The 21,381-nt window shown below is 64.4% G+C and overlaps 2 protein-coding genes across 2 annotated transcripts; one reads left to right on the top strand and one right to left on the bottom strand.

The window, feature by feature from the left end:
- Window positions 1–2: 2 nt before the first annotated feature.
- BOP1 (BOP1 ribosomal biogenesis factor) lies at window positions 3–21,380 on the top strand. The gene is made up of 16 exons (XM_033126256.1): window positions 3–172; window positions 1,748–1,945; window positions 8,126–8,206; window positions 18,510–18,664; window positions 18,743–18,860; window positions 18,937–19,038; window positions 19,113–19,325; window positions 19,393–19,554; window positions 19,627–19,707; window positions 19,778–19,847; window positions 19,929–20,061; window positions 20,132–20,312; window positions 20,443–20,731; window positions 20,810–20,894; window positions 20,973–21,080; window positions 21,155–21,380. Exons 1-16 carry the CDS (start codon window positions 83–85, stop codon window positions 21,306–21,308), a joined length of 2,220 nt encoding a protein of 739 aa, XP_032982147.1. The 5' UTR covers window positions 3–82; the 3' UTR covers window positions 21,309–21,380.
- On the bottom strand, window positions 15,102–16,925 carry SCX (scleraxis bHLH transcription factor). Its single transcript, XM_033126356.1, has 2 exons — window positions 16,337–16,925; window positions 15,102–15,433 (listed from the first exon to the last, which is right to left on the bottom strand). The coding sequence occupies exons 1-2, from the start codon at window positions 16,880–16,882 to the stop codon at window positions 15,395–15,397; spliced, it is 585 nt and encodes a 194-aa protein (XP_032982247.1). The 5' UTR covers window positions 16,883–16,925; the 3' UTR covers window positions 15,102–15,394.
- Window position 21,381: the final 1 nt, after the last annotated feature.

Here is a 21,381-nt window from a genome sequence, read left to right as displayed (position 1 = left end):
TGACCCCGCGGGCCCCGCCCTCCAGCCCACGCGCCAGGTCGCTGCCGGAAGTGGCGGCGCAGGTCGGAACCCGCGGGGAAGCATGGCGGGCGCGCGGGGCGCTGCGCGCGAGGCGGCGGCGGGATCGCGGTCGGAGAAGCGGCCTCCGGAGCCGGAGCCACAGCCGGAGGAGGTGACAGCGGGCTGCGCGGGACGGTAGAGGGAGTGGGGCGGCGCGATCTGGGGCCGCGCGGCGCGGGTCACACGTGGTGGCTGAGGGCGTGAGGCCGACCCAGCGTGCAGCGGGCCTGGGGACGCGAGGAAGAACGGGCGCCTGCCCTGTGCTGGAGGTGGCCCTGAGGGGGCCTACGCGGAAAGCACCCCCTGCGCAGAGGGCGGCTGGAATGGGCGTGGGGCGGATCTGTGCGGTGGACTAACTGTCTGAGCGAGGGAGAAATAGGAAGGGGAGCTGGTACCCTGTGCAGCAGCCCCTCAAACCCTTTGATTTATGCATTCTCCCATGAGAAAGACTAGCTTATACTCGCAGTAAACACATACATGTTTATACACCACTTACATGTTAGCTACGTTGTGAAAATAAAAGAGGATTCGAGAATGAGGACGCGTGACTAGAACGCAGTGCCGGCGGCATCTGACGTAGTTTTAGCTGGACCCATGGCTGCTAATGCTGTCTGGCTGAACCCCCAGCTCCGTTGTTGGGGGTGTCACCAAATCTGTGTTGTAGGAGGCGTGTACAGGGGACCGTCTCAGCTGACTCCATTTAGCTGGGTGATCAAGCTGCCCTTCACTTTGTGACATGTCCTCCTGCTGCACCCGGCCCCAGCAGGTGGCTCTGGGCTGCTCGCGCCCCTTGGCTCTGTACTCAGCAGGAGCAGTTCCCGCTTGGTGCCAAACCATTGACGCTGTTTTCACTTGCTGCTGTAATTGCGTAGCTAAGTAAATGTTAGAGATAAGCAGCTGAGTGCCTGTGTATCAGAGTCACTTCTGTGAAAACTAAGTCGAGTGCTACAGAACGACTGTTCTGTGCAGGCTGTCCAATTAGGTGAGACTTGCAAGTATTTAAAAACAGTAAAACCAAGGACTCTGCAGTCCTGTCCTTCCGAAAAGTCTGTGAGTTCTTGTTCCGCTTTTAAAGGGAACGACAGACCCGCTCACTGTGTTTCGTGTCCTGTAGAATTAGGGATGAGATGTTGTCTACTCAGGAAAAGCTCTGGTCCTACCCAGGAGGGGCAAATGGGTGGTACCTGTTTTTAAGTCAGGCTTGTCTCATTTTTATCACCCTTCACCCAAGCACTACATCCACTGTCGGTCTCAACCTGGTTGAATACGAAGGCTTCTACTTCCGGTGGCAAAAGCCCCTCAGGCGTTCTGGTCCTCTGCTGGCACCAGCCTCCGCCTGGTGCCCTCAAAGCTCTGGGGCTTTGGATGCCAGGGTGGGCCGTGGATGGTAGAGAGCTGGTGTTGGTGATGCGATGGGCACTGGGCTCTGAGAAGGGGACATTGTTCTTGACAGTCCTTCCCGTGTGAGATTCTTGGAGTTAAATGTCCCTTCCAAGGGCAGGAGCCCACGCTGATGGCAGAGGTGGACAGTGAGGAAGGCCCGAGTTGGGTGCCTGGTTTTGATGGAGGTGTAGGCTTGTGACCTGAGGGCTGTGGCCTTGGAGGCTGGCCACACAGAACTGTGGGTCATCATGCGACCTGGGGCGCAGCTGTCTGGTCTGGCTGACGTTGACACTGTTTCTTGCAGCCCTCTCTCCTTGCCCCTGCTCCCAGCCTTGGGGATAGCAGCGATTCTGGCCTCTCCGACAGTGACAGTGAGGAGAGTGTATTCTCAGGCCTGGAAGATTCCGGAACTGACAGCAGTGAGTACTCCGCTGAGGGAGAGGATGGGGCCAGCAGCAGTGGTGAGGGCCACAGCGTGACAGAAAAGACCACTGAGCAGCAGGTAGGTGAGCCAGGACCTCCTGGGGGTTCTCCCTTCTAGATGAAGGTGGCCAGGAAGGAAAGTGCCTGCCAGGTCTTGGGCTCTTTGGGGGAGCTGCCCCCACACTGCTTTCTCCAAGTTCCCTTAGGAACCCGTAGGCCTTCGTCCCTCTTCCAATGCACTGGGTCCCATTTGGGACTAGTTGGGACACTTGTTTGAAGCTGGGGTGCTCCGAGCTCTAGGGTACTGGTTTTCAACCACACTATGTGCTCCGTTCACAGGAACTCCAAAAATCGTGATGCTTGGGCCTCCCCTCAAGTGAATGATGTCCCATCTTCATGGGACTGAGCCCACATTGCTAGACTCAGTCACAGGCTGGCTTTCATAGGGGCAAAGCCTGAGGTGGGGATTCATGTGCAAGTGACTGCCTGGGGACACATGAGGGAGCCAGTGAGCAGGAAAGTCAACCTCCCCCACCCCTGCCTGACCCCCGGGGCCCTGTTCTGTGATGGGGAAGGGTGCACCCTGCTCTGGTCTGAAGCTAGAGAAACGAGAGACAAGCTTAATTAACCGAAGTAGATTTGTTGCTTAGTATGTTCTAGAAATAAGTTTATAACTTTATACTTTCACTGGCTCTGGTGTTCTGGAAGTTAAGACCTTGACTTGTACAGAAGTCTATCCCATAATGGGAACCAGGAGGCCATGTTGTTTGATCTGTTTACTTAAGAAGAGAAGATTTAAAATCAGACATAAACCTCCACCCATCTGAGCTTCCCCTGTGTGCACAGCTGGGTGCTCTGCAGTGCTTTGTGGCCCAGAAGAGAGCAGTGCCCCCCTTCTCCAGAGCGCTGGGGCCTGAGCCCCCCTGGGGGGGCAGCCCTCTGCCACAGCCAAACTGTGTCCCCTTTGGAGCCAGGACCTGGCGCTTCCCTTCCCAGAAGCTGTGCTGGGGCAGGCTTCTCCTGCAGGGGCTCCCACCAGTGAGGTGGCCCCTCCTGTTCACACCCAGGCCCTGAGGGCTGACTTGGACGCAGCCCTGCCAGTCTGGTCTCTGGCTGCTTGTGCTCTAGCTCAGGGTATAGTCAGCCCGTCACAGGACTTTCTGTTCCAAAGCTCGGTCTTCATGACTGGGTTCCAGCTTCTCCAGGCCCGGGCAGAACTGCGGAGGTGGCTCCCCCATCTCCCCTTTCCACCTGCTCCTCAAGGCCGTCTGCACCCTCCACCTGGCCGAGCTGCTCATTCCCTCCACAGCCCCGCTCACAGCCCTCTTGGGGTCGTCTGAGTCCATGTCCATCACGAAGCCCCGCTGGTGGAAACTGAGCCAGCAGGCCAGTCGCTGCTTCCTGCACATTCTGCGGGCTGCCAGGAGTGACCCCTGGGACAGCCCGGTCATGCACAATATTGGTGGCCCCTGGTCAGGCCTGTCCCTCTTGTCCTGGAGCCAGCCGAGGGCTGCTTGCTGGCGTGGAACCTTCCGGCCACAGAGGGGGAGGACAGGCCCTCTGGGGTTTCTGCTGGCCCACCTTTACCTGCCACGCTGGTGGGCTGTCACATGTCACACCATGGAACTTCTGCCCAGACCTTCTTGCCACTGGGGGTGGGTCCTGAACACATGCTCCCCTTCCGTCGAACAGCTTCTTACCACCATGAGCTCTGCGAGCCTGTGCCAGTAGCGACCCACTCACTTCTGTGTGTCTGCCACATGCCCAGCTCGGACAGAAAGCCCCCGGGGTTCTGTGCCACATGGCCACGGCCACCACGTGGTCCTGCAGATACTCAGTGGTCTAACGTGAGCTACTTTGCAAGCAAAAGAGACCCTGGCCTGGGGCCACCAGAGAGTGAGCTGACTTCTGGGATGAGAGCACGAAACCCGAGACATTTCTCCGGCTACTGTCTGACTCTTAGCAGGCTGCTCATGCTTGCAGGTCTCTGCTGACTCGTGCTGTGTGCCCCCAACGGTCACTTAGATCGTTGCTGCTTTCTCAACACTCCGTTGGCCAGACCTTCCTACCAAGGCTGGGTGGGCGGGTCCCCCTTGAGCACTCGCCTTCGTGCGTCTGAAGAGCACTTTGTCCGGCTGTCAGGCTGCAGGCTGGTGTCAGGCCAACGACTGGTCCTGAGGCGTGAGTGAGCAGGGAGAAGGCCTATTGGGTGCGATCCTCAGGGCTGTCCCCGTGTAGCAGATGTCCTGCGACCAGGGGCTGAGGTCCCCACAGGTGGGATCTAGTTGGTTTGCTTCACTGTCTGGTGGTTCTGTATCTCGTAGGTCATGTTCAGGGACCCCCACTCCATAAATCTATGGAGTCCAGGTGTTTGACATGGTGGCCCAGACAGACCATGGCTATCCTACTGAAAGCCTTCCATGGGTCAGGGCCTCTCACAGCAGGGGGCCATTGCATGTTCCCGTGGGCCCCTCGCTGGGCCTCCGCCTTCCTTGTCCACTGGAAGACACGGTTACAAAGCACAGCTGACAGAGCGCCGCCTTCCCCCCAGGCGCCCACTGCCCTCGGCAGCCAGCCGTGTCCCGCGTGACGCGGCTGCATGTGTCTGCTCACTGTGGGGCGTGCTCCTCCCGTCACTTCCCTCTCGGGTTTTTGGTGGTTTCATACGTGTCCACCACGTTCTTTCTAAGGGACGTGTGGATGACATGACCGCACGGCATCAGATGGTGCTGGGGAGTGCTCGGGAGCTCCTGGGGCGACTCCCAGGCTCGAGCGTGGCTGTCCTGTCACGCTGCCTTCCGTGTGCACCTCAGGGCCGCCGGCCTGTAGGTGGGCCACGATCTTTCGCCATTACAGGTGGTGCTGGTAACAACGTCATTTACCACTAGTTGTCACACGTGCAAGCAATTCTTGGGATGAATTCCGAGAATTTCTGGGCCAAAGGGTCAGCGTGTTTTTAATTGAGGAAGGAATTCCAGGTGTCCTTCGGGGAAGGTGGGCCCTTTACGCCCCCACAGCCACCCAGGGCCTGCTTCCCACGCCGCCGACACCGTATGTGAGTGACCCTTGTTTCTCCCAGTCTGATGAAGGGAAAAGCGGTCCCTTGTTGCAGTGTGATTCTTCCCCTTCATTGGGAACGAGGCAACTCTTCCTGCGTTTCTGTGAGAACTGTTTCAGCTGAACTTGTGAGCGTCTGAAATGCGGAGTCCATCCTGTAGAGTAGCAGAGCCCGGCCTGGAGTTGCCTTCCGTTGGGGGGGCACGCAGTGGCGTCCACGAGAGGTGCCGTGCGGATGGGCTCAGGGGCAGCAGTCGTTGTCTCTCGGTCCCTTTTAACTTCCCTTTTCTGTAAAACTTAGCTTCCTGCCCCTCCCCCAAGTCCCGTCCTCCTCTTCCCTTGGTTGGAGCTGCTGTGCATCCATCGGTGGCTCCTCCCGATGGTGTCAGGTTTCTTGTTTTGCTGCACGTGTGGCTGGGGTGGGACCCCCCCCTCCCTCCGCTGCAGTGACCTCATCTTCGTCCGCTCCACTGAGCATCACCCCGTCTTCTTCTCTGGCTCCCGGCCTCCTCAGGGCTCACAGCCCTGTCCTTGGTCCCTGCCCTCTGCACCTTGTTGACCTGTCTGCCAGGCCAGTCACTGGTCTCCTGGCCACTCAGCAGCAGCCTTTGCCCCTCATGCTCTGGTCAGCATGTGTGCAAGCCTGCCGCAGGGGAGCCCTCTGCCCGCTGGACGCTGAGAGGTCCCCCCTGCCTGCTGGGTGTCGCTCCTTTACAGGAGCCTTTGGCCGCCCTCCCGCCTCCCGCTGCCCCCTGGCTCTCGCCTAACCGCCCACACCCCTGCTGTCTGCGCCCCTAGGCAGTGGCCTGGCTGCTGGTGTGAGGGGAAAATGGACCTTGGAGGAGAACTTCTTAGGGCCCCCAAGCCCCTCAGGCCCAGGGCTCTCACTGTCCAGGCCCCTCCTTCCCCCCAGCCGCTTAGCACGCCTTCCCTTTCCCACAGGAGATGTGCTGTGTCCCCCGTCATAGCACCTTCTCGTGGTTATATGTGCTCAGTGGATTTGTGCCTAGAGCCATCCCTTCCCTTTTGTGCTTGTTCAGATCCGTGTTTTCTACTTACCATGTTTGGTTTAGACGTTTCTATTTACACGGAGCCTTTTTCTATTTTGTTTTCTTGCTCTCTTGTGGAAATGTTCGCATTTTCATCAGTTCAGTTTGCTTGCCGCATTCAAAAAATACCTAGCAATAATTGAGCCCAATGCATTGCATTTTCCAGATAACGGAAGAGCCCTGGCCGTGCCATCTGTGCACGGAGCTCACTGCAGACCCTCTGGCAGGAGCCACCAGCCTAGGTGTGGCTCCAGCATGTGCGTGGGGGGCACAGGGGCCCAGCGCTGTGCTCCTGCTGCTCCTGCCAGCTCTCTGGGCTTCGCCCACAGCCCCTTGGCAGCCACCGGCTGTGGAGTCCAGTTGTGTGAGGTGCCCTGGCCCGGGGCACTTGCCTGCTGAACCCCACTTCCCTTGGGGCCTTCCTGTGGCCCCTGAGCAGCCCACATGGGCAGGTTCAGGGGACAGTGCCAGGCAAGGTTGAACCCATCTTGGGCCGTGTGGATTTGCATCCCTGCCACCTCGTGTCTGCGCCTGAGGACCCGGGGTCTCAGATGCTGCCAGTTGGGAGCTGGGTGGCGTGAGACACAGGAGATGGAACAGAGCACGTGGACCTTCATGCCTCTGCTGGCGTCCTTTGTTTTATGTTTTACTGGTCTTCTTTTTTAAGTCTGTACGTTTTTTTTTGAATCCCCACTGCCCGACTACAACGAAGTGTCTCCAAACTTGGAAGGAGTGGGTCTCCTAGGTCTGCAGCTCCCAGAGCTGGTCTGGGGCGCTGGGGCGCGCTGGGCCACTGCCCCCTGGTGGCTGCTGCCTGTCCCTCAGCTTCCTGTCTGGAGGGAGAAGTGGTGCCCTAGGGGGATTGGGCATGGGGGTGTTGGTGTGGTCACCCCTGCCCTTGCCGAGGACCTGCACTCTGGCACTGCAGGACAAGGGGACGTGTGGCACAGGTGGCGTGGGACTCGGCTCAGCGCCTGGGGAAGCACCAGGCAGGCTGGCGCTGTGGACAGCGGTACAGAAAGCCCAGCCCAGGGCCTGGGGCAAGTGTGCCTGCTGCTTGCTGTCATGGTCGAGGATGGGAGAGAGCTTTGGGCCCTGAGCAGAGACAGGAGCTTGGGGCTCGCCCTCCATGCCCCCTCCCCACCCGCGCCCCACGCCCACCTGGCCATGCTGACCCACTTTGAACGGGCAGGGCTCCCACAGCACCGGCAGCGGGGGTGGGGGGAGACATGGAAACCGAATCCTGCCTTGTTCCTGGCCTGGAAAAAAACTTAGTCTCCCACCCTCCTTACACTGAGGGGAAAAACAGGCGAGAGGAAGAGCCGCCTCGGGGGGCCTTTGGCTCCTGCCTGGGCAGGGAGGCAGAGGCAGGGGCAGGGGGCGGACTCTGGGTGGGTGGGCGCTGTGCTCTGAGCACTTTACTGCCCCCAGGGGTGGGAGGTGGGCTGTTTTCCCCATCTCCCTGGTTCTGGTCGCCCTGCCCCCCACCCTGTGAGGGGTCTGTTTTCCAGGTCAGGGTGTGAATTCTCAGCGACACCCACTCACTGACCTGGTGGGTGGGTCAGCCTGGGGCCATGTCCCAGCATTCTACCTGTTCTGGGCGTCTCAGGGCCCTTGGCCAGCGGGGCTGATGGGAGTCTCAGCTGCTGCAGGTGCCAGCGAGACCTTGGGACCAGAGTCTTGCCTTAGGAGTGCCCTGCCGTGGCCCCTGTGATGGTGGCTGACGGCGAGTGCCACCCCCTCTTCCCCCGCCAGGGGGACCCCCCAGCCCTCGCCTTGTCCTCTGACCCCAGGCTGGCTCCGGGCCCTAGGCTGGTGGCTTCTAGCTGACTGCTCCTTTTCCAGTCTGGCACCAGGTGTCAGCCCCCCCCTGGAGTCCTGCCCTGGAGCTGGGACATTGTGATGGGTGTGGCTTTTGACAAAGTATGCTGGGTGGGCTCCCCCCCCCTCCTCCCGCAGTGGCCACTTAGACCTGGGGTGTCCCTGGTCCCTGGTCCTGTTCTGAGGGCCCTGGAGCTTCTCAGACATTAGGCGTGGCAGGGACCTTGGCCTCAAGAGTCAGCAGGAGGGGGCTGGGGACCCTGGACCTGGGATCTGCCCAAGGTGAAACGGCATTGGTGTCTTGACTTAACTACTCTCCTCTTATCTTGCAGACCGCTGGGACCCCTTCCCCAAAGACAGAGGCGGCGAGAGCACAGGGCGACGAGTACATGCAGGACAGTTCTGACGAGGAGGTAGGGCTGGGCTCTGCCAGGGCAGAGGGGAGTCGGGCCGCCACGAGGCCTGAGTGGGCGTCCTGGCCCTCGGCCCCGCTCTCAGTCTGGAAGAGCAATTTTGGGGTCGGGGACTCGTGACTGCAGGAGTGTGTGTGTCAGCGCCTGGGGAGGGAGATGTTTGGGTGTGGCACAGCGGCCCTGGGCCGTGGACCCTGGCGTGTCTGTGGGGGCTGGCTGATCCTGGGGTCCCCATGTGCTCCGTGGGGGTTGTGCTCACCTCTGTCCTGGGCACCAAGGACAGCAGTGCTCTGAGCTTCCTGCAGGCGGCCCGCCTGTTCTACCCCTTCCCTGCCCGGTGTCCTCGAGGTCAGGCGGGCCGGGGCCTCTGAATCTGGTTGCCCCTCAAGTTCACGGTCTGAAGGGAAAAGTAGGAAGAGCGGGGTGTCGGGCTAGGGGTGCTCTGTCTGGCCCCAGAGGTCCTGATGGGTGGGTGGGGGCTGCACGGCAGCTGCCCTGTGCCATTAGGAGGGCTGGGAGCTCTGACCCCTGAGGAGGCCGTGGCGCGGGCCCACCTGTCCCGCCCTGGTGTATCCAGGCCACTGGGCAGGTCTGTGGCCCCTGCAGGCGTCCCCCAGGTGTGGCCTGGGGGCTGGGGAGGATAGCCTTGGTGCCAGCCCACAGGGACAGGGTCCTGGGCCTCAGGAGCGCTTCCTGCTGCCTGTCAGGGGCGCCCAGGGCCTGGGGAGGCGCGGCCCCCCTGCTCGGCTTCCACCCCCATCCTCGCGCTCCTGGCAGCGGCTGCAGGAGCCTTGGCCGCCCGCCCGATCCGGTCTCTGTGCGTTCAGAGAACAGAGACAAAACAAAATAAATTGGTTTCCTGGCCGGAGCAGCGGGCGCACTCTGCGCGGGGGGGCCGTGCAGCCTGTCTCCCCCCTCCCAGGGGCTCTGGCTGTCGGCAGCCACATCCTGTCGGCTGCTTTTTTATATTTGGTATTTTGAGAAATCGATGATGATTGTAAATGGAGTGCGGGGCGGGCGGTAGGGGGTGTGTTGGGCCTGCCCAGGGGCGGTGCTCCCCCCGGCCTGTCCCAGAGCCACTGCGGGGGCTGCGGGGCTGCTTCCTCCTGCGATGAGTATCCCATATGTTGGCCTGAGTGACAGGAGGGAGGCGCAGTGCCCGCTGCCGGCCCGAGGGGGCGGCAGAGCTCAGCTCTCAGGAGCCAGAGGGAGAGGGTCGGGTCCCCTGGGAAGTGTGCGCTTCCTCGCCCATGTCTCCCCCTGAGGCTGTGCTGTGTCTCTGCCATCTGAGCAAAGTGGGGTGGGCTTTGGGGAAGGGGCCTGGGAGGCTGGGGTGGCGATGATCCCATCAGGTGCCGGGGCGAAGGGGGTATGTGTGCTGGCCGCGGTGACCAGAGGGCATGGGGGGGTCACGGAGCCCTGAAGTCGGCTGGTGGCTGTGAGGGGCCCTGACCCAGGAACACCACTCATGTCAGGGCAGCCCCCGGTCCTGGCAGTGTCCTGGCAGGTGGCCCATGGTGCTAGGGACCCCACTCAGGCAGCAGCAGGGGGTCCTGACAGGACATGTGCTCCTGGGAGAGAGAACCTGGGGCATGAGCCTGGCAGGCGTGTGGTGGGTGCAAGTGCCGCCAAGGGCCCCAGATGTGAGGCCTGGGTCGGCCACTCTGGGGCTCTGGGCTCTGACTGCTGGCCTCTTGCTGGGCCTGGTTTTGGGGACCCCCAGCCAGACACTGACTGGGGAGTGCCCGTGGCCTTCCGTGGAATGCCTGCATCCTGTTTCCATGTGCTTGCCCTGCTCAGTCCTTCCCCCAGACTCATGTCCCACGCTGCACCCCAGGTCCTGGGCCATGGGGGAGCCTTGCAGAGCTGTGCCTGCTCCGCCCCCACGTATCCACCTCACCCCTCAACGAAGCACCGCACTTCACAGACGTGATCTCATCCAGCCGCCGGGACCCTGGGGGCGGGGGAGGGTTGGGGAAGGGGCCACGGCCTTGGCGGCAGCGGCCCCTTCTGTCTGTCCCAAGCAGCTGGAGAAACTGAGGCGTGCGGTGGGCGGAGGAGGAGCCCGCCCAGCAGGCTTGGGCCTGTGTGTCCAGGCAGCAGGTCAGGGTGAGGGGTTCAGTGAACCCTCGAGGGGTTCACTGTGAGCTCTGGCCGGAGGGGCTGGGAGGCCCGGGAGGCCCGGCACCCTCCCCTCCCCCGACCTGGACCATGGGATCTGGGCGGGGCTTCGAGGTAACTGGGAATCCCGCAGGGACGGTGGGGCCTGTCTGCATCCAGAGCCCCGCGGTCCCCTCTGCTCTCTCGCCAAACGCCGTTAATGGCTTCTCCCAGCTACTGAACCGGCAGCTGCCTCCAGTGCTGGCGGCCTCCCGCTCCTCCCGGGGCGCCCGCCCCCGCCAGCCGGCCGGGCGGCCGGCACTCAGAGCGCCTGCGTCGCTGCTGGCAGCGGGAGCCTGTCGGCTCAGGTTTCCAAGCTGTTTGTGGGGACGCCCGCCCGGCACTGAGCCTGCTCGCCTCTCAGCCTCCCTGGCGGCCTTCCACCCCCGCGGCCAGCCTCCGAATGGGGCCACCGGCCTGCTCTGGGTCTGGTCCCTTCCCACTGGTGCCCCCGGCTGGCCCTGTTTGGGAGGGGCACCAGCCTGCACTGCAGACCCAATGCCTCGCAGGTGGCCTGAGGGCTCGGAGGGTGTGATGGCCTTTGCCCGGCTCCAGCTCTGAGCCAGGCCACAGTGCTTGGCTACCCCTCTGCCCTGTGTAGGCTTGGGGCTTCCCAGGAGCCACCGTTTGTGTCCGATTTTCCTTGTTGGGAGAGAAGATTCCCCCTGGGGAGGAGGGAGCAGCAGGGGATGCAGTTGGCCCTTATGAGGTGTCGTGAGCATCCTGGGACTGTGCAGGGTAGGGTCTCTTGGGGCCTGAGGGGCTGTGCAGCAGCTGGCAGGTGGAGGTGGCTTCTTCAGAGCCTCTGCCTGCTGTGTGCCCCTGGGCGCCAGGTTCCATGGTATCAGGAGCCTGGGCAGGCTGGTGGGTGGGAGGGCTCTGGGTCAGGGGGCTCCTGAGAGGAGGGTTTTGCCCTGGGACTGGAGGTGTGGTACTTGGAGGGCAAGCTCTATAGGGAAGGTTGGGCGAGGGGTGCTGGCTGTAGAGCAGGGACTGGTACCGTGTCCCGGGCCAAGCCTGTCTCACTGGGGAAAGGGGCCACAGGGAAGGGTGCTGTGTGTGGGCCAGACTTGGGACTGAGCTTGAGGGGGTGGCTAGGGACAGGTGTGGAGCTTCCGGGACCAGGCCCAGCTTGAAGCAGCAGCTCTGTCTTTGAATAATGGGACTCAGAACAGGCCATTGCCACTCAGTGAGGGGCCCCGGCCTGCACCCACCCTCAGCACTCCCAGCCTGCAGGAAGCTGAGAGCCAGGGTGCCCCTGGGAACGCCCATTAGGAGAGGGCGTCAGCCCCAGGAGAGGGGCGGGTGGGTGGGGCTTGGGTGTCTGAGGACCTGGGAGCAGGGGAGGCCCCTTGCATTCTCCCATTCTGTGGGCCCTGTGGGGACAGGCTGGCTCCCCGAAAGTCATGGAGGTGCTGGGGGTCAAAGCAGTGACAGCACAGGGGCCTTGTGCCCACCAGTGTCTGATGGCTCAGGAGTGGGCCTGGCCAGCGTGGCTTTTGTGAGGGGCAGACAGATGGCGCTGGGGACATCTGCTGGCCTCTGCGGAGCTGTCTGAGTCTCAGGGAGGAGGCTTGGGAAGCGGCTCCGAGTACCCACCTGGCCCACCCGGCTACAGCCATTGGGCTCTGTTTCTGGCCCGTCCCCTGCTGGGGTCCCCTCAGCTGGCTCTGGCCTGTGGGGCTGGACCTGGCTTTCTCCTCTTTGCTGACAACCAGGATTCGTCCTGCTGGAACCTTCTGTGGGTTCAGCTGCAGCAGGTGAGCCCTGGGCGCCCGGCCGCCCCCTCCGGCCATGCACTCTGACAGAGATTGAACACCGGGAGGAGCAGGGGACGCGGAGACGCAGGAGGGCCGAGTGGCTCGGAGACAGGCGGGAGCTGCGTGCAGGGAGCTGAGCGAACACTGCCGGCATTGTAATCGGAGAGGGGCCAGGGAAGGAGAGTGAGCGAGCGAGGGCGGCTGACCCCACGCTCCCCGGGGACAGGTGGGAGAGGGAACGAGGAGCGAGTGAAGGATTCCAGAGGTGGGCCGGCTTCCTCTCTCGCAGACAGACACGGGAGGAGGTGGCAGCGGGCCAGCGCGTACCTGCAGTTCCAATCTACGGTCCTGACAGCTGCAGCCACTTTGGGGAGGGGGAGGGGCGGCCCAGCGAGAGCGGAACCGTCGCAGCCCCACAGCAGCCCGGGCCGCCCGTGTCCGGTGCCGTCGGGGGTGGGGCCCTGCTGGCTCATCCCACAGGCTGGGCCTTGGGGCAGAGCAGCCCCCAGGAGAGCTGGGCCGGGGGCTGTCTGCCCACAGCCGCCCGCAGGGGCTCCCGGCACAGTGCCTGACCTGGAGGGGTCACATGTGCTTCCTGGCAGCCCGCAGGTGCTGAGCTGGGTGGGGGCCGCCGTCCCGCGGGCGGGCGCATTGGCCTGGTGATGAATCATGTGGCCGCCAGCACCTCATTCCCCGGCTGGGGACAGGGAGCTGACAGCCCAGGCTAGCAGAGTGTTTCCAGCCCAGCTTGGCCCAGGGGGCGGCTGCTGGCCCAGGCTGCCTGGTGGGGCACACAGACAGCCCGGGGTCTTTGTCCCCCGCCTGGCCTGGTGGCATGGAAGCGAGGCCAGGACTCGGGAAGGATGCGGGGAGCACCTGCCACCCCAGCCCAGCGCTGGTATAGCTGAGTGGACTTGCGTGGGGCCGCCCAGCCACCCCCCGTCTGGTTTGAATTTCTGGAGCAGTGGAGGGTGACGGAGAGTCCTCCCCGCCCCGACCCTCCCGCTCCTGCTGGCTGGCGGTCCAGGCCCTCTGCCGCTGCTGCTACCGGTGCAGCGCAGGGAGCAGCCGGGCCCACTGCCCAGGCCCGAGGCCGGCCAAGCTGCAGCCGCTGTTGGAGTCACAGGCAAGGCAGCAGAGCGCTTGGCTCGCATGCACCCGACCAGCTGGGCCCTGGGGACCATCCCAGAGGCTGTCCTCCCACCGACTTGCCACCTCCACACACATCCTCCCCTCCTGCGCTGGGCTCCAGGCAAGGGTCCTCGATGCCTGCACCCCTCCAGCCTGCCCCGCCTGTCCACCTCCCTCTCAGGCCTTACTCTGTGCATGCCCCCCACCCCTTCCTGTCTGCCCGCAACTAGCCAGGGCCACTCCGTGACTGTGAGGTACGTGCCCACACGGGTACCCATCCTCTTGGGTACCTCATCCTCATGAGGGATGTTTGCACCCCCAGTCCAGGCCCAGGTTGGAAATGTGAGGTCAGTGGGTGAGGGGCAGGTGGGCCCCGGAGCCTCCCTTAGAACCGCAGGCTGCCCAGTGGAGCAGAGGCCGCCTTGGAGACCCTGGGACACCTGCTTGCCGACACCTCCCCCAGTGTCCTGGGGTCCCAGGAGGGGAAGGGGTGCTTTTCTCAGCCCTCAGCTGGACCCCCACAGCCCCTGGCTCCCCAGGCAGGCAGGGGTGGGGGCTACTGCAGTGACCGAGCTTGCCCCCTCCTCCCCTCCCTCGGCCAGCTGTAGGCTCCTGCAGGATTAAGGAGAGGAAATTTGGGGTTGGGTTTCTCTGAGTGGGACCTGCCGCTGTGACTTTTTATCCTGTTATATTTCTATCAGATTGGACACAGCCCCCCTCTCGCCCTTAATGGCTCTGGCTTTGAGAATTTCCTCCAAAATTACACCACCACTTCCTGCCTCGAGGTTCCCTGGAGCCCGGCAGTGCAGAGGAGGGGGCAGCTCTTGCCCTGCCCCGTTGGGGTGCCCACGTGGGCCTCAGCACCTGGCTGCTCCCCGGGGGCCCAAGAGGGCGCGTCAGTGGGGGCCTGAGCCTGCAGTGAGGGCTGGGAGGGCCCAGTGCTGGCACCTGGCGCCTTTAGCCATTCCTCACCGGCTGGCTGGCCGGAAGTCAGGCTGCTGGCCGCCTGGGTTGGTGGGGGGAGGTGGCCCACACAGGGCTGCCCCCGCCTTTCTTCTCTGCTGTGCCCGCGGAGCTCACGCCGCGTAACTATAACTGTCACCTGCAGGATTTTAATGGTGAGCCAGCTGTGTACAGCTTGGGGAGGGGCCTGAACTAACCTCCTCACAGGCAGAGGGGCTTTTGGGGGAGTTGGGTGGGTGCCATGGTAGGTGGCCAGGGTCCTCCCAGTGTGGGCAGTGCCGCAAGGGGCTGAGTGCAGGGCTGGGGCAGGGCAAGCCCAACAGGGGTGTGACCCCAGGGGTGCATGCTGGTGGCTGCCACCTGGCCCCTGCCCTCAGACCCTGCCCCTCAGGCCTGGGAATCCACTCTGTCAGGCAGTGCCCCTTGCTCAGCTCCCCCATCATTCCGCTTCTCGGGGCGCCGCAGGCAGAGGCTAACGTGCCAAGGCCCTGAGGTCCGGCATGGGGGTGCTGCGAGCCATGCCCTCCTTACCGCCTCGGGCGCCCAGGTTCCAGGCAGTGCCCAAGCGGGGCAGGACCTCTCCCCCACCCAGGGCTGGCTGTATCCCGCCCGGTCCTGCCATGTGGCCCACTCCTGCCCTCCTCTGCCCTTGCTGGGCTCCTTCGGCCCCCAGGGCACAGTTTCCTGGAAGGCCCCTCACTGCCCTGGGCCTGAGAGGGATGGCGCTGAGGCCTGGAAAGTGGGGGCCTTCCCTGAGAACTGGGGTGCCTCCGGCCCAGGGAGGACAGGACATGAAAGGAGACAGCCCGAGGGGTGGGAGAGTGGGCTCAGGCTGGATTCTGGACCTAGCCAGAGGACAGTGTGCTTCCACAGTTGGAAGATATTGTTTTGTTTTTAATTATACAAAATTTCATGACTTTATATTATCATATCAAAGACACAAGATGCCAGCGCGTAGTGACCAGAAGAAAACCCAGGTAGGAAGCCAGCAGGAAAGTTCCAGTGGGCCTGGGCAAGTGCTGTGGCCAGCTCAGAGTCCTGCCGCCGCCTGTCTGTCTGTCCATCGGCCCACTCCTAGCCGGAGGCGAGCAGGCCTGGTGGGCGCCCTCCCGGGAGGCCTGTGCCCGAGTCAGGTCCGTGGGGGCTCTCCGAGGCCGGCCCAGCGGCACGGTCTCTAACTCCGAATGGCTGTCTTTCTGTCACGGTCCTTGCTCTGCAGAGGGGAGGGCAGTGTCAGGGCCTGGGTGGAGACCCAGTGCCAGCCCGCGCCTCTGGGCTTCCCTCCCGCAGGCTCAGGCGGCAGGCACTGGAAGCACCCCCTTTCGCGCTCACCCCGCTTCCCCGTGCACTTGGGGAGGAGAGTACACACTGCTGCACAGCCGAAATTGTAAAATTAAATTTCCCAGATGTTCAGGCCCCAGGAGCTCGTGCGTGCTGTCTGGAGAGGAAGTGGGGATTGGGAAAAGCTGCGCCGTATTTTCTCCCTGCTCACCCTGCTTTTCCGGTGCCACCACGCACAGCAGGAGCTGTAAATCACAGCCGGCCAGCGTCCCAGCCCGTGGCCCTGTCTCCCAGCCCCCAAGTCTCCTGCCAGCCTCCTGCCTTCGGGCCCCAGGGCCACTGCCAGTTCTGAGTTCACGGGCCGAGGCCGGTGCCAGGGGAGGGATGGCAGGTGCCTGATAAGCCTCAGACAGGGGCTGTGGTTGGGCACACTCTGGGGTGCTCTTATTGCCTCACTGCCCCTCCCCAGTCCCCATCCTATGGGGGCAGGGGTGTGCCAGAGTCGTTTGAACCAACCTGGTCTGGTCTCCCAGCTTCTTCCAAGTTGGTGTCTGCCCTGCCTGCCTCCCAGACCCTCAGCTGGTCCCGGGTGGCCCTTTGGTCCCCATGGAACCTGTGTCCTGGGGACTCATGGGAGCAGGCCCTATGAAGGCCCTACCCTTCCTGCTCCAGCCACGCCCTCCGTGTGCTCCCTCCCTCGGACCTCGCAGTTGGGTTACAGGTGTTGCTGGGGGTCTCTGTCCTCTGCCCACAGGTGAGGGCTGCAGGGCTGATGCAGAGGTGGGGTACCGTGTCCTCCTTGGTCCCTGCCCTTGGACGCCCCGCCGACACTCACCAGCTTTCTCTGGTTGCTCAGGCAGAAGGTGCAGATCTGCTTGGGCTGGGCGTTCTCACCGTCGCGGGCGGGGGGCGGCGGTGGGCTGCCGGCGCGCGCAGCGTGGAAGAAGGCGGGCCCCGAGTGGCACGGCTGCCCGTCGCCGCAGGCCTCGCCCACCAGCAGCACGTTGCCCAGGTGCGAGATGTAGCTGGAGGCCAGGCGCAGCGTCTCGATCTTGGAGAGCTTGCGGTCTGCGGGCTCGGTGGGAATGAGCGTGCGCAGCGCCGTAAAGGCCGTGTTCACGCTGTTGGTGCGGTCCCGCTCGCGTGCATTCGCCGTGTGCCGCTGCCGCGGCTCCCGGCCCGGCCGCCCCCCGGGGCCCGGGCCGCCCCCCGCCCGCCTGCCCCCGGCCCTTCTCCGGGCGCCCTGGAGGCCGCAGCGCGCCGCGTGCACACGGCAGGGTTTCTCGTCGGAGCCCGAGCTCTCGCTGCCGCGGTCCTCGTCCTCCGACAGCGGGCTCACTTCGGGGTACAGGTAGCGGCCTGGCGGCGCGGAGCGCAGCATGGCGAAAGACACAGGCCGGCGGGCGCGCCGTCAGCTCCGCCGCGCGCAGCGCATGCCGCCGGGCGGGCGCCCGGGCCGGGGAGGCGCGGGTCTGGGGCGCCCGCGGTGGCGGCTGCGGCGCCGCGCGCACGTGTGCGTCCCGGGCTGGAGCGGGGCCGCGGGCCGGGCCTTTATAGCGGCAGCAGCCCCTCCCCCGCGCCGGCCCGCCCTCCTCCCCGCCTCCCAGCCCCTGGAGGCCGCTGGAGCAGGGGCCCTGCGTCCCTCTGCCTTCTCGCGCCATGCTGAAGGGGCCTGGAGCATCTTGCTGTCTCTGGGCATGCGGGAGAAGTGGGAGCCCCCTTCTGTGTGGTTCTAGAGCTGTGCAGCCCCCCTCTCCTTCAGCAGGGGGCAGGAGGGTCAAAGGGTACCCATGATCCCAGCCTTCTCTGGCATAACCAAGTTAACCCAGCTGCTCTGGCCGGGACGCCTAGCCACACCCTGTCTGTGTCTCCCTCTCATGTACACTTGGACCTTCTGTGCCAGGCGGAGGGAAGGGGGGCACAGAGGAGCCTTGAGGGGCTGGAGATTAGCCCCAGCCCCTGCAGCGACCCCCACTTATGCCTGGAGCCACCTGGTGGCATAGCTTGTCTGCCCTGCACCTGCCCCTCCCAGCATCAGCTGCATCCTGCAGGCCTGGCACAAGCTGTACCCTCTGCCTGGAACCCTCCCCCCAGTCCCAGTTCATGCCCGCACCCTTGCTCTAGAGAAACCTCCCCACTCCTCTGCCACTGCCCCCTCCCCCAGGATCTGTCCAATTCAGTGATGACCACGCTGGGGGGGGGCATTGGCGACCCCTTGCCCCCATTGGGGGGGAGGAGAGGCATTCCTAGCAGTGGGTGGGGCACAGGGGGCGTGCCCGCTAGGAGGACCACGGCGAGCTGGTCTTGGGGCGGGCAGGTGCAGGCGGCAGAGCCCAGGGGGTCCCGTCCTGCCGCAAGGGGGCCTTGGGCTCCCAGCTGTGCTCTCTCATCTGGGCCCCTCCCCCTGTGGCTACTGTTGCAGGAAGCGGCTGCCTGGGCAGCAGTCTCCATGCTGGGCGGAGGGAGGGTGGTGGCTGGCAGGGGCCTCGTCCAGGAATTTGGCTGCTTTGCCCGTCGGGGATGGGGTGGGGGTGTTGGGAGGGGACCCTGGGGGGGCCTCGAATGCCTGCAGGGCAGAATGCAGTGGCTTCTGCCCCCTTGGAGTGGGTTGGCGGGTCCTCCCTGAGTCCCTGCCTGTGGCTACCCAATTTTGCCTAAGGCCCCCGCCAGGGGGGGGAGCCCGCGGCGATGAGCTCACCCCTGTCTGTGGCTGCCCAGGGCCCTGGCCAAGGAATCTGGGGGAGGCTGTGGGGTTGGCACCACTTCAGTGGAAAATGTGAAGGTGCAGCTCCGGCGCCTCTGAGGGCCGCGGGGGGGTGGGGGGGTGGGGGACAGCGCCACCACGCCACGTCACACCCCAGGGCTAGGGCACGTGTCGGGGTGCCTGGATGCAGCGTCGAGGACAGTCCCTTGGCTCTCACGCTTCCCCCTCATTTGTCCTGGGCGGCTTGAAGGGAGGGGTGGGCACAGTGGGTGTCCAGGGCTGACATGCTGGCCCGCTGTCCCAGGATGTGCGGAACACGGTGGGCAACGTGCCCCTGGAGTGGTATGACGACTTCCCGCACGTGGGCTACGACCTGGATGGCAGGCGCATCTATAAGCCCGTGCGCACCCGGGACGAGCTGGACCAGTTCCTGGACAGAATGGACGACCCTGACTACTGGTGAGCCTGGTGGTGCCTCCTTTGGTGGAGGGGCGGGGCCGAGGGCGGGGCCAACGGCTCTGATGGGCGTACCCCCAGGCGCACAGTGCAGGACCGGATGACCGGGCATGACATTCGGCTGACTGACGAGCAGGTGGCCTTGGTGCAGCGGCTGCAGAGGGGCCAGTTTGGGGACGTGAGCTTTGACCCATATGAGGTAGGTGGCACTGGCGGCTCGGGGGCTCCTGGGGACCCTGGGGGCCTTGGCCCACACACAGTGCTTGCTCCCCCAGCCTGCTGTGGACTTCTTCAGCGGGGATCTCATGATCCACCCGGTGACCAACCGCCCTGCCGACAAGCGCAGCTTTATCCCATCTCTGGTGGAGAAGGAAAAGGTGGGTGCCCCTCCTCCAGGTGCCCCCCCCTCGCAGCGTGGGCACTGCCCGCCCTGAACCACCTGTCTGTGCAGGTGTCTCGCATGGTGCACGCCATCAAGATGGGCTGGCTACAGCCTCGCCGGCCCCGGGACCCCACCCCCAGCTTCTATGATCTGTGGGCGCAGGAGGACCCCAACGCTGTGCTGGGACGTCACAGGATGCACGTGCCAGCTCCCAAGCTGGCTCTGCCTGGCCATGCCGAGTCCTACAACCCACCCCCTGAGTACCTGCTGAGCGAGGAGGAGGTGGGTCTGGCCCAGGTGGGGGTCTGGGTGCCCGCTGCATGCCCCCAGCTCACCACTGTGTCCACAGCGCCTGGCGTGGGAGCAGCAGGAGCCCAGTGAGCGGAAGCTCAACTTCCTGCCACACAGATTCCCGAGCCTGCGGGCGGTGCCCGCCTACCACCGCTTCATCCAGGAGCGCTTCGAGCGCTGCCTGGACCTCTACCTGTGCCCACGGCAGCGCAAGATGCGGGTACGTGGGGTAAAAGCGTTGTTGGGTGGAGCATGGGGTGGGGGGCAGTGACCGAATGCTCTCCTGTCCCAGGTCAACGTGGACCCTGAAGACCTCATCCCCAAACTTCCTCGGCCACGGGACCTGCAGCCTTTCCCCACGTGCCAGGCCCTGGTAAGCAGGTGGGTGGGATGGGGGGCACCCTACTTTGGGTGCCCGGCCCCTCACTGTCTCTTCTCTGCAGGTCTATAGGGGCCACGGTGACCTTGTCCGCTGCCTTAGCGTCTCTCCGGGGGGCCAGTGGCTGGTTTCAGGTGGGCCTGAGATGGGGGCAGTCCCAGCGTGGGGGTGGGGGTGGCGCGGGAAGGCAGGCGCTGAGGGTTTGCTGTGTCCAGGCTCAGATGATGGCTCCGTGCGGCTCTGGGAGGTGGCCACTGCCCGCTGCATGAAGACTGTGCCCGTGGGGGGCGTGGTGAAGAGTGTTGCCTGGAACCCCCACCCGACCATGTGCCTGGTGGCTGTGGCCGTGTAAGTGTGAGGTGGGGGGGGGGCAGGGCGGCCGTGTCTGCGGGGGGCCACATGTAGCTCTGGCCTGTAGGGAGGACGCAGTGCTGCTGCTGAACCCGGCACTGGGGGACCATCTGGCGGTGGGCAGCACAGACCAACTGCTGGATGCCTTCACCCCACCGGAGGAGCCCGCTGTACAGCCCGCCCGCTGGCTGGAAGCCTCAGAGGGGGAGCGCCAGGCGGGCCTGCGGCTGCGCATCTGCCATGACAAGGTGGGATGCATGGGGGTGGGGCAGGGGGCCGCTGGCTGTGCCTGTGCATCTGTGGTAAGGTGGGGGATGTGGGGGTGGGGCCTAGGGGCCAGCAGACAAGACCCCTCTCAGCCAGCCCCACCTCCTGCAGCCTGTGACACAGGTGACCTGGCACGGGCGCGGGGACTACATGGCCGTGGTGCTGGCCACCCAGGGCCACAGCCAGGTGCTGATCCACCAGCTGAGCCGGCGCCGCAGCCAGAGCCCCTTCCGCCGCAGCCATGGGCAGGTGCAGTGCGTGGCCTTCCATCCCGCCCGGCCCTTCCTGCTCGTGGCCTCCCAGCGCAGCGTGCGTCTGTACCATCTACTGCGCCAGGAGCTCACCAAAAAGCTGCTTCCCAACTGCAAGTGGGTGTCCAGCCTGGCTGTGCACCCTGCAGGTGAGAGCTGGTACGGGCGCACCCTGGGGTGGGGCCAGTGGGCGAGGCCGGTAGATCCCCATCTCCACGTGCCCGCAGGGGACAACCTCATCTGCGGCAGCTATGACAGCAAGCTGGTGTGGTTCGACCTGGACCTTTCCACCAAGCCCTACAGAGTGCTGAGGTGAGGCGCAGCGTGTGTCTGTCCCGTCCTCCTCCCCGCCCCCACCCGCACCCCGACTCAGGTTCCCCCTCCCCCCAGGCACCACAAGAAGGCTCTGCGGGCCGTGGCCTTCCACCCCCGCTACCCACTCTTCGCGTCTGGCTCTGACGACGGCAGTGTCATTGTCTGCCACGGGATGGTATACAAGTGAGTGCGGGACACCCGCCCCCCCTCCCCACACTGTGCTGCCCTGGCTGAGCGAGCCCTCCCCTGTCCCACAGCGACCTGCTGCAGAACCCGCTGCTCGTGCCCGTGAAGGTGCTGAGGGGACACACGCTGACCCGCGACTTGGGCGTACTGGACGTGGCCTTCCACCCCACCCAGCCGTGGGTCTTCTCCTCGGGGGCTGATGGCACCGTCCGCCTCTTCACCTAGGCCTGGGCCAGCTCTGGGACGGTGGGTGCGGGACCCTCAATAGAGGTGTTTTCTCCTGACTTGTTTTCTCCCT

This window comes from Rhinolophus ferrumequinum, chromosome 14 (genome assembly GCF_004115265.2).
Source record: "Rhinolophus ferrumequinum isolate MPI-CBG mRhiFer1 chromosome 14, mRhiFer1_v1.p, whole genome shotgun sequence".
NCBI classification, from domain to species: Eukaryota; Metazoa; Chordata; class Mammalia; order Chiroptera; family Rhinolophidae; genus Rhinolophus; species Rhinolophus ferrumequinum.
This window is presented reverse-complemented; position numbering and strand designations above follow the sequence as displayed.